This window comes from Taeniopygia guttata, chromosome 5 (genome assembly GCF_048771995.1).
Source record: "Taeniopygia guttata chromosome 5, bTaeGut7.mat, whole genome shotgun sequence".
In the NCBI taxonomy this organism is placed as follows: Eukaryota; Metazoa; Chordata; class Aves; order Passeriformes; family Estrildidae; genus Taeniopygia; species Taeniopygia guttata.
The window spans coordinates 18072723-18088807 of NC_133030.1; the positions used below are offsets into that span (position 1 = coordinate 18072723).

Consider the following 16085-nt stretch of genomic DNA (forward strand, 5'->3'; position numbering starts at 1 on the left):
AAGGATTCCGGAATTTTGGACACAAACTCTAAATGCTCCAGAAATCAGTCATCAACTCATATTTGACATGCTCACCAGGATGGAAAACAAAATATGGAACCAGCTAACAGAAGATCTGATTTCCTTATCTTTGAGGAATTTCATAGGCAATTTGAACCAAACAGTTCAATATTTTAAAATATCCTTTAAAATATCGCTGCAATCCTGGAGCATGGCTGCAGCTAGTGTGAATAGCAAAGCACACTGCCACCCATTCATCCAAGAAAACCAAGTGGCGTGACCTTCCTGAGCACAAAGTGGATTCAGTCCATCAGGAATTCATAACCATAGATATTTTATAAAGAGGCCTCTTGAAGACGTCAAAGATACGAAGCATCAAAGAGTTGCTATAAAACTGAGCTAAGAAACTAAACCAGGATTTGGGTAGAATCCATCTAAGTGGGTGGAAATGAGCTTCTCTATCCCCACTAGCCATAAAAGCATTACGACAAAATTTTATCTCCCCTACACTTTATGGGATCAGTATCTGCTCTATTACATGACACTGGGCAGAGACTGATTTTCTCCTGCAAGAATTGAAAAAGGAGGTAAATTAAAACCAAAGAAGAAACTCTACCTTGGTCAGATAGCACTACTTTCTTTTATTGCATAATTACCTGATAGCAGAGGTTGCAAAGACTTGACCTTTAGAGCCCACACAAAGAACTATCATGGAAGCAACAACTACAATTAAATCTGGAAAATAAAAGTCAATTGAAGAAAATTAATTAGCAGCATCTTGCAATACTTCTGCAAGACTACTAGAACCAAACACCATATTACTCTAACAGGTTGAACAGTCACTCCTAATTAATATTTTTTACATATCAAAAGATCTTGATTGTGGCATGTAAAAAAAATTCCATCATGTGATATCATGGAAGGGTTGTACTGAGATGGGTCCAAACTGGCCACAGTCTAGGTGAATGAAGAGTTACTGCCAAGCAGCCTGGAAACCTTATTAGCTTTAAGCCAGGAGGAATTTCAGCAGTTTCCATCTATTCTCTTTTCTCCAGTTCTTATTTTCTGTTCTGTGCTTAGATAGGATTTTAATTGACAGAGATTTTGAGGTTTATTTCACCTATAAGAAAATCATCTTTCTGTAATTTCATCTGTCCAGGTCTAAAAGGGAGAGAAAATTGGATTTAGTGTATGAGTCTAGTTTAGTTTAAGTCGGTCAGTACCGTACTCTAAATCTATGTGCCTAGGGCCCAGGAAATTTTGGAAAGAAACTCTGTATTTTGGAGAGTTAAATGGTTCTTGATGCGTATCTTCAAAAGTGGAACTGCATTTTGCTTTCCAAACCGAATTAACTTGGATGATGTTTCAGAATGCTTAGTGTTGTAGCACTCAAGAGAAATGGATCGTGGCCAGAGGGCAAAGATGCAGGCAGAGTCTTTTTATAGCTGCAGTCACACCCGAGATGCAATTGCTATGTATATATGGATGGATGCACAGAGGAGTCAAATGAAACTATTTTATAATTGTAAAAGTACCCAGGTACAAAATTTTGTAATTTATATTTGACAAATCTGTACATAGTTTATGGAAACCTATGTCCTGTACTCAACAACGTATAATGTTTCTGAGTAGTGGAAAATGTCACAGAACAAGAATTCCTATTCTTCCATAACAATACTCCTCTTCCAATGTCTGATTTATTTAGTCCATTTATATTTCAAGTACTTAAGTATAGGACAAGAGTCTTTACACAGTTCTTTCAATGCTGCGTAAGAAAATACAGATTGATTTTGGATTGTTTCTTTTGTTGAAACTGTTAAATGAATTACAAGCATCTAAAAAAACAATGATGAGTGAAATATATGGAATATTTGGATGTCATTTCCAAGAACCCTTAAGTCATTTTAGGAAGCCAACTGAATCCCAAGGGAATTGAGGTGTCCAGCTCCAAATGCATCACTGAAAACCACATTTTAATTCAATTGATACACAAAGCAGCTATAGTGCATCTATTGCACTCTACCATGAGACACACAGCTAAACTGGAGGGCAAAATAAACTCATAATAAACTAGTCAAATGGCTGCTAAGGAGAGAAAAAAAGGCTGTTCAGTATCTTTGAAAATATATCTTTCTAGCTCTTGTACAGTGTCTGGGATCCTCAGGTCACAGGAGACAGGAGTATGGCCAAGACTTATTCCTGGCAAAGCTTAAGATCACTTCTGAAAAGAAAACACTCTGCTCTTCTGGAAAAACAAACCAAGCTATATTTGTTCTCAAATGACAGTTCCATGAGTTCCTGAAAGGAAATTCAGACCTGCATTCACACTAACAGCAAGAGCTCCTGCTCTAACTTGGCTTCAACTGCTGCAGAAATTTGACTTCTGAAAGCCTTTAGAGCAAGTTTTACTCATTGTTTACATCAACTTTGCAAGCTTTGCATACTCACCAATGATTGAAATAGGCTTCCTAGCAAAACGAAGCCTTCCCCATATTCCAACGTATTTACTGCGGCATCCTGCTGACCATAGCCGAACCACATATTCTGTTCCAAAGAATACCACTAATACAATTTCCTAAAAGAAACACATGGGGGACCAGGTTAATTCTATATTCCACATATGTCTTTCATCTCTTTTCAGAACGCATTAGAAAGCAATAAATAAAAGATAAAATTAGGAAGGTGACAAATATATCAACTATACCAAACACGATCTGAAGTAAAATAGAAAAACCTGTAAGAGTAGAGAAAGAAAATATTAGGAGCAAATTTGAAATACTTTGATTACATGCAGTTTGGCTTGTCTACACGCACTAAAACTGAAAACTATTCTGTGCAATTCACTTGATCTAATTCAAACAAATGGTTTGCTGACTGAGCCAAAGCAAACAAGCAGAGTCTGTATTTAGAAGATGAGCACTGGTTTATTTCATTTTGGGAAGAGGTGTGCTTCAAGTACCATCTACCAGACCAGCTTATCTTCCTCCTTATTTATACTTTTTCAGTCTTCCTTTATGCTTACATGGATTGAACAAAGGTTTCTAGTATCCATCACCAATATGTCAGTCTCCAGGTACACTGAAGACAAAGTGAGCTCTCTAACACACCTTTCCCATCCTCTTGTCAATTTAGCATTTAGGGACTTCAGCAAAAAGAGAGACCTAGTCCTGCAGCATGGCTGGTACCAAGCTACTTATGAACTGTTCACCTATACTAAGGTATGACTTTGGAAATGCCTCTAAGGTCAGAGATGTTGAAGACACCTGATATTCTTGCTGATTGGACCGAGGTACAGTTAGGTCCTATTTGGAACGTCATCAGCGTGCAGATAAACCTTGGGCTTTCCACAGACTTGATAAGCACAGCATACCCAGCATAGTTTCCTTGAGTACCAGTGAGCTGCAATCCTTCCTTATTGGCCAAATCAATTAATAAATGGCCACATTCTCCATCAGAGCCAAAAACAAAATCTACTTATAGAAATGGTAAGAGTGGCTTATCATTGAAAACACACAACACATGGCATAAAGTAAGAGCACAGCTGAGAAACCAGTCTCAAGACGTCAGTTACACAGGTTAGTAGATTAAGAGCAGATTAAAAGAATGAGCTCCTTATTTCAAAGTCTGATTTCACGTAAAGAGCAACTGCAGAGAACACAATGTGCTGTTGAACATTCTATCCAGCCCTCTCACATGTCCGCAGTATTCGCTGCTGCTCTGCATAACAATTTGGCAAATGGGACTCAAGATGGTACCTATGATTATTTTCTTAATTGATTGAAATAGCTAGGACACAGCCCTAGTTTAGTCAAGATGAATGGGAATCATTTGCACCTTCAAAAATGCATGGCACATTGTCCTGAATACTGAGCAAAATAATATGGCTGTATACAGGTAAAAATAATAGGGAAAGGGTTAGGCATCAGTTGACTTTGCTATAATAGTTTTGTGGCTCTAAAACATCTTGATGGCATAAAAAACTTGTTCATCTCAGGGCAAGAAAGTGCTGAAATTTCTACCCAAGCTGGTAGAACATGAGCCAGGGCTCTCTCCCTTAATTTTGCTGTCTCATAACCTATGCAAGACATCAGACACAGTAGAATAGCTATCACAATTGTTTACAGTCACTTGTATTCAAGGTAGATTTTTAAGACAAAATAGAACTATCAAGACCATTGGTTGTAATAAACAGACCCTTCAATCCAGCCAAGAATCTTTTCTAGAGCTTCCTTCTGAAAGAATCCACCAGAACCCTCCACCATTCTTTTTAATTTAAAATTTAACTATTGTTAAATATTTTCCAATAAGTTAAAGACATAGTGAACATCATAAATTAAAAGAAACAGTGGCTGCACCAGATGTTTTAAGGAAAGCCTGTGTCTTATGACAAACTTCAAACGCAATGTCCAATCTAATGTCACTTATGAACCAAAACTGAATGAGCTCTGCTTGACATCAGGTCCTATGGATTTGTCACAGATATTAGAGCACCAGGGGAAATATCTCTGATCAGAGAAAGGAATACAGGTGACTGTATTCCTTTCACAGACCAAGTCAATAAACCCTAATATCCAATTGTTCTTCTTTATGCAGAGGACTAGTACATTTCCCTTCATCACTACCATGGAGGAAATTCCCTTTACAAAAGACAATTCCAACCACACAGGAAGCAAAAACTGTCCTTCATTCAAAATAGCTCATCTGAGGAAGGGATATATGGCTTCACATCACATGTGATAGCACAGACAATCCTGTTCAGATATCCCCAAAAGCAATTACTAAAAGCAAGAAAAAAAAAAAAAGTTACCTTGGTAAGCAAAGAAAAACCCAGAGAAAAAGTTAACGTTTTAGCACAATGGAACCACAAACAGTGCCATGACCGGGTGCCACGGCCCATCAGGATCACAGTTTCAGTGTTACAGGAGGAAGGTAGGAAGAGAAAGACCGGATTGTGCTTTAAAGGAGCGAGCGTTCCCCACGCAGGAAATTTGCATGGGAGCTGCGCGCGTACATCTCCTAAAGCCCTCCATGGTTCATTGGCTCACAGGCACACCGGCAAGTATGCAAATGGGGGCTGTCCCAAAGACAATGCGACAGACACGCACTCAATGGTTACTGTCACCCAGCTCTTTGCGTGACATGCAGACAAGCTTAGAGAACATTGATTGTCCTATAGACGCCGCTGACTGGAGGGAACGACCAGTCGGCTTACACCAAGACACATTTTTCACTCCTGACGTTTTGATAAAGGCTTATTGACCTAAATGAGACCCAAGTTATTCAGGGAACATCGAGGGTGAAAGTGCACAAGCTGTTCTTCATGGTCATACACAAAAATGCCAGGTATCCATTAGCAACTGGCAAATTCCCCCCTCGCTTGCCCGTGGCACTTTTGACAGACAAAAGTGGTTTTAATATCTTGCATTGCATAAATCTAATAAGCAGCCTCCTGGGGGTGGGGGAAGCTGATGAATTTCTGTCTGTGAGCTCTTATATTAGTGGCCAGAAACTCGTAGACAATTAAAAAAAACGTACATTAGTTATGTTCTCCTGAGCTACTAAAGCATTCCCAGTATTTTTCTGATTACCAGCTTAACATGAAATTTCCAGGTACTAGAAGAAAATAATCGCCTGAAAAACACAAGTGAGCATGGGAATTAAAGCTCGGTCAAGGAGTTTTCTTGGTTAAAATTACATACACACAAATACTACACTGTGCAAGGAACCATTCAACCCAATGTAACTTAATAGCAATCTCCTTTCTACAAGGTGAAAACAGAAATCCAACACTGAGATTAAAAACTTACATGGTATAAGGAGCCCTCTAAGATGTGACGGTCATGTACATTCACACTATGGGCATAGAGGGACTGTCTCACTTGAGAGAAAATATGTTTTTCCTTTAATTATTGATTCCTACATGGTAATCCTCACGTCTGCCATCCTTCCTATTCAGCCCAGGTATGCCTTGTGCCATATTCATGTTTTCTCAGCCACGTAAAATATGGCATAACTTAATCATCTGGTTACAGAACAGCTCTCACCATCCAATGAAGGAAGTTAGGCAGGATCAATAAAAACACAATTGCCTGACAAATGTACCCATGCTATCTTCTAGTACAGTCCATACCTCCAGAGTTTCCAGGATATTTTGTTAATAAATGCATCTTGAAAAGCCCTGCCTTTACTTCTCAATCCCCACTGTACTGAAAGCTACAATCCTCTGATGGGAGACATCCAATACCACCATTGTGAAATAAAGTACAGTAGCAGCTCCAAAAGAAAGTTTTTGGACAAGACCCTAAAACTTTACTGAAAGACATGCTTTTTATCTATTAGATTAATAACTTGAGGGAAAGAAAGAAACCACAAAAAAAAAAAAAAAAAGACAAAAAATGGATCATGACACCACAACAACAGCTACAGAAGTTGTCTCTGGAGGCCAAGAATGCATCTGTATAGAGAATATATTACCTGAAGCTCTGCCTGTAGACTTCAAAACTATTACTTGTCAGGGAGCATCACAGACATTCAGGCAACTATTTGATGTGGGAGGGCCAGATAAGGTCATCTGAAATCTATTACAAACCAAATTGTCTTTACTTGGACTCTTAAGACTGTTTAAATTCACTCCATACATGTCAGAGAGGTAACACACATGTCCTAGGAGGAAGGAGGCAAAGCATACCATTATGTTATTCTGACTAGCTTTAGAATACCCAAAACTGAAGACTACATACAGTTTATTGCACCTCCCATGGAGGTGTGTGCCCTAAAAGGAAAGAGATGACAGGCACAGGAAGACAAGAGACATTGGTGAGAGGGTCAGCTTTAACTCTTAAGTACACATTTCTTGTACTGACGAATTTCCTCCCATCTCAACATTTCACTGGGAATACAATTTTTACCCATGTCTGCCATATCACAACCTCTATTACATTACCCTCATAGGAAAAATAAATCACATTATTCCCACAATTCTATCAAATCTGGCTTCAAGGATGATGAAGTTCCCACAGATTTCTTTAAACAATGAAATATTCCCTCATGTAGCTTATGTAAGGATTGCATGCCAACAACCATTACTTCAGCTGTAAGATTCCTGCGGCACTACTTGCACTGAAACCTATTTTTTAGCCAAGGCAATGGAATATTGCTGCTACAGAGAAGTGAGGTGGAACCTTCTCACAGTCTCAGGCAGCAATAGCGGAGCAAGGACACTGCCACAAGAAGTTTTCTGAAGTTTTCAAAAGTTATGACTTTTTTCAGAAATCATGACAAGCAGTTCTTTGAAGGAGCCAAGAGAAGGGACAATAGATCTGCTGAGGTAAAGTGAGAAATGGGATACTTGCCATCAGTCAAGGGCTGTGTAGCTGGATTGGACAACAAACAGCCTGAGCATCTTAACAAGCAGGGATACAGCATCTCTCTACACCTCAAAGGTCAAAAGAAAAGCAGAAGCATGTCTCTCATATAGAGCAATTTCAGACTCAGTTTGAGGAGTTTCATTCAGAATGAACCTTAAAGATCACCTAGCTCCAAGCCCCCTGGCCATGGGGGCCACTTTCCACTACACCAGGCTGCTCAAAGCCCCATCCAACCTGGCCTGGAATGCTTCCAGGGATAGGGAATCCACAACTTCTCCGGGCAAACTGTTCCAGCGCCTCACCACTCTCACAGTAAAGAATTTATTCCTAATATCTGATCTAAACCTGCACCTTTCAGTTTGAAGCCATTCCCCCTTGTCCCATCCTCGTGTATAAAGTCCTCTCCAGGTTTCTTGTAGCACCCTTTAGGTACTGGAATGTACTGTAAGGTCTTCCCAGAGTTTCCCAGAGCTCCGAGTCTTGTCTTCACAGCAGAGGTGCTCCAGCCCTCTGATCCTCTTTGTGGCAATAGGTTGCATTTACACTGACAGAAGGGCAGCACACAAAACCCAATTGCTACAGCCTGCGTGGTAATTCCGAGAGAGCTGGAGTCCACTTCTCAGCACGCTGTTCACCTGACACATCAGGGCTTGCAAAATGCTCCAGACAGCACTTCTGTATAGCCCGAGCAGGGCATGCAAATTAACAGCAGCAAAGGCAACTGTTTCTTCTAATCTCACCCGCTTTGTATAGAGAGGCCCCTCTTTGTTCCATTGAGAAAGGCAGGATTTTTTCCTGAAAGCTGTACTGTGCTTTCTAAGATACACAGAACAGCAAAATCAGATGGCCTAGGCAAGCACACAAAGACTCAATAAAGTAAAAATCCCAACTTGACAAAGTACAAAGATAAAAAATAGAAAGACAAATGGTTTCGCACATATATAAACACTTACCGAGCAACAGCAAGTCTCAAAAATGCTATTTAGGACTGGAGAATTTTTTTCCCCCTTACATAACCTCCTCACTTCCAAAGAGCTTGTAAATTACATCTTTTCAGAGGAAAACAAATAATGCTAAGTTTTTAAAAAATGTTTAAAGCCAACATGCTTGGTTGTTCCTTTCTTTCAAAAGACTGGTTTCATTTGCTGAAGTTCTTTACCTAGCAAACTGGGCACCAAATGATTAAACAGCCTACAGAAAACAAACAAACAAAAGATATCAGTATTAGATTTCTACCTTCAGAGGCCCATAATTAAACCCAAGTTGCTGGACATCATTAAAGCTCCCTTATTAATGTTTTGAATTAAGATGAAATAATGTTTCCATTAGTGTTCATGTTCTGAAAAAAAGGGATGCTTACTAGGAGGCAGAGCTAGAACAGTTGATTGTGATGGAGCTTTTTTATTTTCCCTTAATCTGTGCTGAGAGCACAGAACAACAGCACAGGGACCATTAAAGAATACTTCAGGCCTGCAATTTCAGGTTGAAATTTTTTCCAAAGGCGCCAAGCAACTAAATCCTATTGAATTTCAACAGGAGTCAGACACCTAACTCCTTCAGGTGTATTTAAAAAGCCTTTCGCTGATTTCCTTCACTCTCTTCTCACTAGAGGTTTCAGCCAAGCCCAAGTGCTGGCAGTTGGAATTTTTCCATGAGCCCCAAAAGGCCTCAGATGTCACTGCTGTACCTTTGCATGTGAAAATGGTCTCGGAGCCCGGCATGGTCTCAGAGCATGGCTGCCTTACAACAACTTTCCACACTGTCACCCCTGCACAAGTCTCTTCATAATGCAGTTGTCTTTAGCTTTTGAACATGGTTGCTTATGATATGCACCAGGAATTTGCAGATGTGAATTAAGCTAGGCTTGCACATCCATTTTACAGAACTCGTTTTAATGTGCAGCTCTCCCCCATCACAAAGCATGCTCTAGGAGTAGACTTCAAACCCAAAGTATTTGGCAAGAGAGAAGTGTCAACACACTAACCCTGATACAAAAATTATTTTAAATCCTGATTCCTTTCTGTTTATTTCATGAACCTCTTATTCAGGGCTTCATAAAAGTCTCTAGAAGGAATTCATTCAGGACCCTCTCTTTCAAAGTGAAAAATGCTCTGGCTTCTACCCAGTGCAGTATATGCTTAATTTTATATCATACTGAATTCAAAGGAACTATTCACCTACACTTCAGATGAAGTACATATGACCACAGTTCACAAATATGCAAACCCATTCATTAGTACATACAATATGCTAATAGGAGTAGAAGGAACTGCTACAGACTATTTTAAAAAAATCAGTGCAAGCCAAGCAAGTCTATATTTCTGTGTTACAGAGAACTGTCATAATAACACTATTTACACAGTGGCTACTTTCCTTGATCTGAGCATTTTCATCCTTTCAAGTATCTTGCTGCATGCTTTTTTATTAAACAACCTTTCTCACTCCTTTTTTAAAAAGCTACTTTATACCCACCATGCCCTACATCAAGCAGCTCGTAAGTCTTGCCTTTGCTCCACAGCCAGCATGGAATTTATTGAGGGACTTCAGGAAGAGACTGTATGCCTGTTGTTTTCCAGCAAAAAAGTACAGGGCAATAAAAGCCACCGTGACTCCCAGCAAAGCATATTTCCTTTAGACTATCACTTTACAACACTACTCCATTCTAAGAGAAAATAAATATTGCACAGCATCCCTTATCTGTAAGCAGTCAAACAAAAGGAAGAATTTGGCCATGATCTGCCTAGCTTAACTTGCAGTAGCTCCACTTTGTACAGCTAAAAGGGAATATAAGGGTAGATTGCACTTTAAGACGTAATGGTCAAGTTCTAGCCACCTGCTATAAGATTTGATAACGGCAACACTTGAAATCCAGTGGTTTCAGACATAATGTATTTTCTTTGTTGTTTGAGGCAATATTTTAACAGCATCCAGGAAGCATCAACACATTTTCAAACAGAAATTAGAAGGAGCATTGATAAAAAAATATTTTTGTTCCAGTGGTTTTGAAAACCCACTACTCACCACCCACACAAATGCTTCAAGACAAGAAACACCATGGATGGAAGTACAGCTGGATATGAACACAGACATCATGAGGCCCCCACATCTAGATCTCATGAGCTAATTATTTATGGCCTATTTCAACAACTTGCTTCTGCAAAAGCAGATAACAGAGTATGCAGAAGAGGAGTTCTTTCTCACAAAGTTCTAACTTCTTAACTCTCTTGTGCAGGCAAAACATCTCCCCAAGGCCCAGTCCTCCCTCCAAGAAGTAAGTTATGGAATGGTCCTTGCTTCAGGATTCTCAGCTCTGGCCTTGCTGCTCCCCTCTATGTGGTTTGTGTTTTTTCTTTCTGGGATGTGATGTAATTTCCACAAGTAAGAAGAGTGAGAGGTCACCAAAAGCAGGACATTAATTCTATATTTACTCATGATATCCTATTCTTCTAGAAGCAACATGCTTTCAAAATTCATCCTCCAAAACTAGGATTTCTGGCCTGAGCAATGAACAAGTTCTTCAATAAAGAGTTTAAAAATAAATAAATTTTAAGTGACTAACATTGGTTTCAACTTCCTCCATATTAAAAAAAAATAAGACAAAAAATAAAACTATTTTTGTCTGGTCTGGCAGGACAAAGTTCCAGTATAAACACATCAAGTTCTGAAACAAAATCCTTTCACAAACCTGGATGACAGTCACTTGGTTACCAGTATCAGGCTCAGCAATGATAAGGGTTCAAGTGCCATATTTCTGTTTGACATTCTCATAAACACAACCTGCTTTTGCCTCAACATACTTCAGCTCTCTCCCAGGCCTGCTCCAGGGAATACACATCATGCTCTTCCACACAGCTGCAAAAACAGTCACACACTAAACCTGCAGTCCAGGCACTTAATACTCCTCACAGGAAAACACATGTGCTAGTTTAAGCTAATAAAAACCCTCTCAGATGCCATATGTACACAGCCCATTCAGTCAGCATTTTATAGTTGCCTCTAAAATTTGTGAAGGAGGACAGGAGAGTTATTTGACATGCAAAATAAACGTAACTGAAGGCAACAAAGTCAGCATTTTCAGCTAAGTGGCAAACACATTTCACATACTGAAGGCAAGTAGCTTCCTCCTGGTGCCAATTTCCTGCGCCCATTCCAACCAGCAAGCGCTGAACAGTTGTGGCTATCATTCAGCGCATCAGGATTAGAGCATTCCGAAATGGGAACTTAATTTATACCAACCAAAGCACATGACCAGCGCTGTGCAAACTCTCTCCAAAGCTTTGATAGTGTTCCAAAGAGACCAAACTAAATGTACATTTGCAAAATGAAGATAGAAGCCAGATCTCTCTGAAGTCGCATACCCCATTAACCAAGCTACCGTTATGTGCAAAGTCTTATATTTTTACATGAATTCATGTTTCTATCAGTTTTGGGTCCAACATAAATAAATGGTGCAGAGGCAGCTCTTTGCAGAATTTGAAGTTACTGAAGGAGAACTGCAGCTCTGTGAAACTCCACTCACTCACTATCGCCTTTCCTCTGCTCCCTTTACAAATAAAGGACAAGTGCACTATTCATTGCTGGAAGAAAAAAATTCTTTAAAAAGCCATGGCCTTCTCAGTAGCAGCTGGTCTGAACTTCAAGACATCAAATACCTCAGGAAACTAATGGGCGTTATATGGAATGAATTTTTAAATAAAATAAAAAACAAAACAAACCACCAAGATGGCATTTGGCAGAATTAGCAACACCGTACTCCAAAGCTCTTAGGAAAATAAGGGACCTTGTAAAAGCATTGCCTTGGACGTGTCAAAAATAAACTCAAGACTCTACACAATACCAAGCAAAAGTCACCTGAGCAGAAGAATCCCCCCAGCAGAGCAGTAGTTGAAGAATTAAAAATAACTGCAACTTAACGTAATGGGCACAAGGAGCATGGTTTAGAGATAGATGAGCCTCTTCTGTGCTGGAACATTGGGCAATGAAGGTCAGACTTAAGAGTACACTTTAAAATGAACATTATTAGAAGAACATTATAAAGCATTGGTTACGCATTAAAACATCAGAACATCCAACTGATAGCAGTAGAGCAGAACTTCATAATGTTCCATTCATTTTTCTAAATCTTGAGGCATAGCTGCTCTTTATGTGAACTATATTTCCAGGTAATTCATTGAAGGATTTTTTTTTGAGTGATAGCAGAATTTTCTAGGCCCTTCTCTCTGATCTGAGATTTGCTGTTGCTTAAATTAGTAATTAAAATAAACATATCTTTGTAAACCCACATTTTCCAAAGGATTTTTCCAGCAAGGGACGAAAGAAATGTCAGTCTTACTCCACAGTTAGATGAATTCTATCAACAATTATAAAACTTTTCTTGTTTTGTGGTTTGGATTTTTTTTAATGCCAAAAAGATCATCCAATGTTTTAGCCTACACTTTATATCTTTGCAGTTTTCAATGCTTATTTTTTTAAAAAGTTGGTTTTCAGATGTCTGTCCTGCTTAAGCCTCTCAAAACCCCACTAGATGTTAGATGTAATACCAACAAAAAAATCTTTAAGTCTAACCTGGACACCAAAGGCCTTACTTACAAATTAAAGAGCCAAGATTACCCACTGGAACCAAAAATGCTCATACCACACAAAAATATATGTTCAGCAACAATGGAACCAGTAATACTCACACTTGTAGCAGTTGTCTTACAGAAGAGAAGCAAGAGGTTATACTAAAGAAAGGTGAGCCCTTGCTTTAAACAAACCCAGCCTCAATATTTACTAACACCATGCAAACCACCACTCTGTGTGAGTGGTAACTGAAACACCTGACATTCTTCACATTGCACCATTACTGAGAGGTGATAATGTTTTTTCCACTGTAAAAAAGTCTTTCATAGCAATATTTTCTCAGTATGCCAAATAAATAATTACAGGCAAAGTTATTTTCTAAGACAAAGTGAGAGGAAAAAGAGGGAGCATCCTGATGCACAGCCACCAAACACTGACACATGAATAGTGCACAAAAAGCTCAAACAGCTCTGCTAAAAATTACTTTACTGACAACCTCCTGTTTCCCCTTTTCCCAACACATAACACATTCACATTCAACTTTGTCAATTGTTAGTACTTGTTCGGGGTTTAATTCATAACAATCACATTACACTAGAAAGGGACTGCATTTCCTCATCAGCTGGATGGCCAAAGGAAACCTACTAGATCTGTAAAGTACTTTACAGCTGTGTCCCATAACTGGGTATTTTAATATTTATAAGCTATTGCTCTTGGGCTAGCAAAGCTGATGACATGAGTGCATGTTTTTAGTAAGCCCAACAATAAAGCTTTCCTCACTAGAAATGAGCATGTAATATCAGAGAATTCATACATCTATGATGTACCATGTTACTTGTCCCAAATTGCATGTTGATAAAGCCAGAAATGTTGTGCCTATTTAAACATCAAGCTTTACGGTGCTTTAAATGTGGTAGAAACTCTGGTAATCCTTTATGTGGTTTCACACCCTTTGAGTAATAGTAATGGATATTTCATGCTATGAAGACATGGACTATTCATCTTGGGTGCTAAACTACACTGAAAAACACTAAGAAAGGCTTCTTTTTAGACACTTTGTGAATTAATTGCAGGTTCATGGAATTGAATTAGATTACTTTTTAGCTTTAAAATGACAGCAAACAATGGTGGTGGTAGAATGAGAAATCAGTTCTCAGAGCAACACCAAGCAGTTACCACTGTGCAACTCCTCCCACTGCTATGAGAAATCATCTTTGACTGTTTCAATGTTAAGTGTAACATTAAATGTAGAGACTTTTTTTTTTTTTTAACATGGAGAACAGGGTGAATAAGCTTGAGGAAGAGGAATCAATTGCAAACTGGATGCAATTGTGTACTGGCTACTGCACTGATGTCTTCCACAGAACTTCCAGCCACATTAGCTTTGGCAGCAATTAAAGAGTACTTCTGGAATCCCTAACAACATTCAAGGAGTTCCTTTTAACTTCACTTTGTGTTCTGTGGTTCTTTCTACTCTTTAAACAGGGAAAGCAAGGTGTTTTTTTCAACCTTCAACTTGCTTTACCATTAAAATAAATATAAAGACAATTCAGTCAGAATTCAGGCTCAAAGGAACCCCACTGAAGTCTTTCTTCCTCTTCAGGAGCTGAGAAGCTCTTCTTTTGCTCACTTGTACCTCTTTACTGCTGCTCAGTATATTGTGCAACTCTGCCTGTGAGCCAGCACAACCATAGAACTCAGTGATAAAAGAAGCTATTCAGAGTTTTGGCAGGCAGAATACTTCTGACATTTTGTTTTTGGATTAGACTTCAGTCTTGAGGCTTTAACACTGAGCTGCCCATGGTACAAACACAGATGTGATTTCTAACACCTCTTCACACTACAACAATTTATTTTTGAATATTCTGATCCAAGTCAATGGGATGACCACTGAAGCTAGCTGTAATCTGTAACAGACAAGACCAGTTGTACCAATCTGTTGAAAAAAGAAGATACACCTTTACACTACTTATATCTGAGTACTGAGCCACACAATCAACAATTTATGCTTCCTGAAAGGAAAACACAGAACAAAATGCCAGCATGTAGCCAGGCATCAGAAATGCAATTGTACCATATTCTAAACACCAGCTAAACTCTTAAAAACCTTCGCAACTACATGTGATGTGTTTTCAAGCATGTCCATGACTACAAAACAACTACACAGGCAGCATTAATATTTATACTTATTAACTAAATTAGCTTTAACTGCTAGGCTAGAAAGTGATCTCATGGGGACTGCAAACTCCAAGTACTTGAACAAGGTAAGAATGCATGCCTTTTTCTCCAGGTAAGGAAGAGAAATAGGGATGTACAAATGGAAATCTATGTCAAGTGCCCTAGGCACACTGAGATGTAAAGCAGCTATAATTTCAGGGTTTTCCTTTTCCAAGGGACAGCATATATGACTGTCTTATACTACCTAACCTAATTAATAGCTAAAAGCTGTAAAAAAACCAGCCGTCCGAGAAGAACTGCTTTGAACTCAGCTTGGAGCAATACCATGAAAAGCTGAGGAAATTTACTATCAGTTCTTGTTTGAGAAAGATGTTTGTATGGGTTCTCTATTTTTGGGCTCTCCCTAGAAAAGTCCACGTGATTACCTTGTCTACCTCCGGTTTCCCTCTCAAAACTCCCAAATCTGTGAGTTGATCTGGACAGATCAGAAGACCAGGCATATCACAGATTTAAACTTCCTGAAAATGTTGTGAAAATAAGGAGCCCAGTGGAAAAGAAATACCGTCTCTATACCCTGAGAGGAAAGATCTTATGTTAATAACCACACTGACCGGAATTCCCTGATTTTTAGCAACATCCAGCTTCAGGAAGACTTATTGCAAGTTTCAAGCAAAGCCATCTGGCTTCATGAGAACAAGCAAACAAAATGTAGAAAGGCAAACAATCATTCACCTCAAGACCCCCAAAGCACTCTCACACCTTAAGTCTTTCTATAATAGTATCATTTTTCTCTGTGTAGAATTTTTTATTATTGATTCCTGAAGCCAGAAATTTAAAACTATTAAACCAATAGGTTTGTTTTTCCGTTTCAAGGATAGTTCATTTGCCTCAGTATGAAGTCCAGAGGGGAAAAGGAAAGCCTTCCTTCATGCCATCTTTACACCCACATGCTACTTCACATTGTTGCGTGACTGTTTC

At 39.0% G+C, this 16085-nt stretch overlaps 1 protein-coding gene across 4 annotated transcripts in view; it reads right to left on the reverse strand.

Moving 5' to 3' along the window:
• Nucleotides 1-16085, reverse strand: part of KCNQ1 (potassium voltage-gated channel subfamily Q member 1) — a 331039-nt gene that overhangs the window by 250788 nt on the left and 64166 nt on the right. For all 4 annotated transcript variants that reach the window (XM_072929728.1, XM_002198037.5, XM_030273921.4 and 1 more), the window contains exons 3-4: nt 2449-2575; nt 657-735 (exon numbers count right to left, since the gene is read on the reverse strand). In XM_072929728.1, the coding sequence (XP_072785829.1) occupies nt 657-735; nt 2449-2575 (206 nt within the window). The remainder of the gene's footprint in view (nt 1-656; nt 736-2448; nt 2576-16085) is intronic.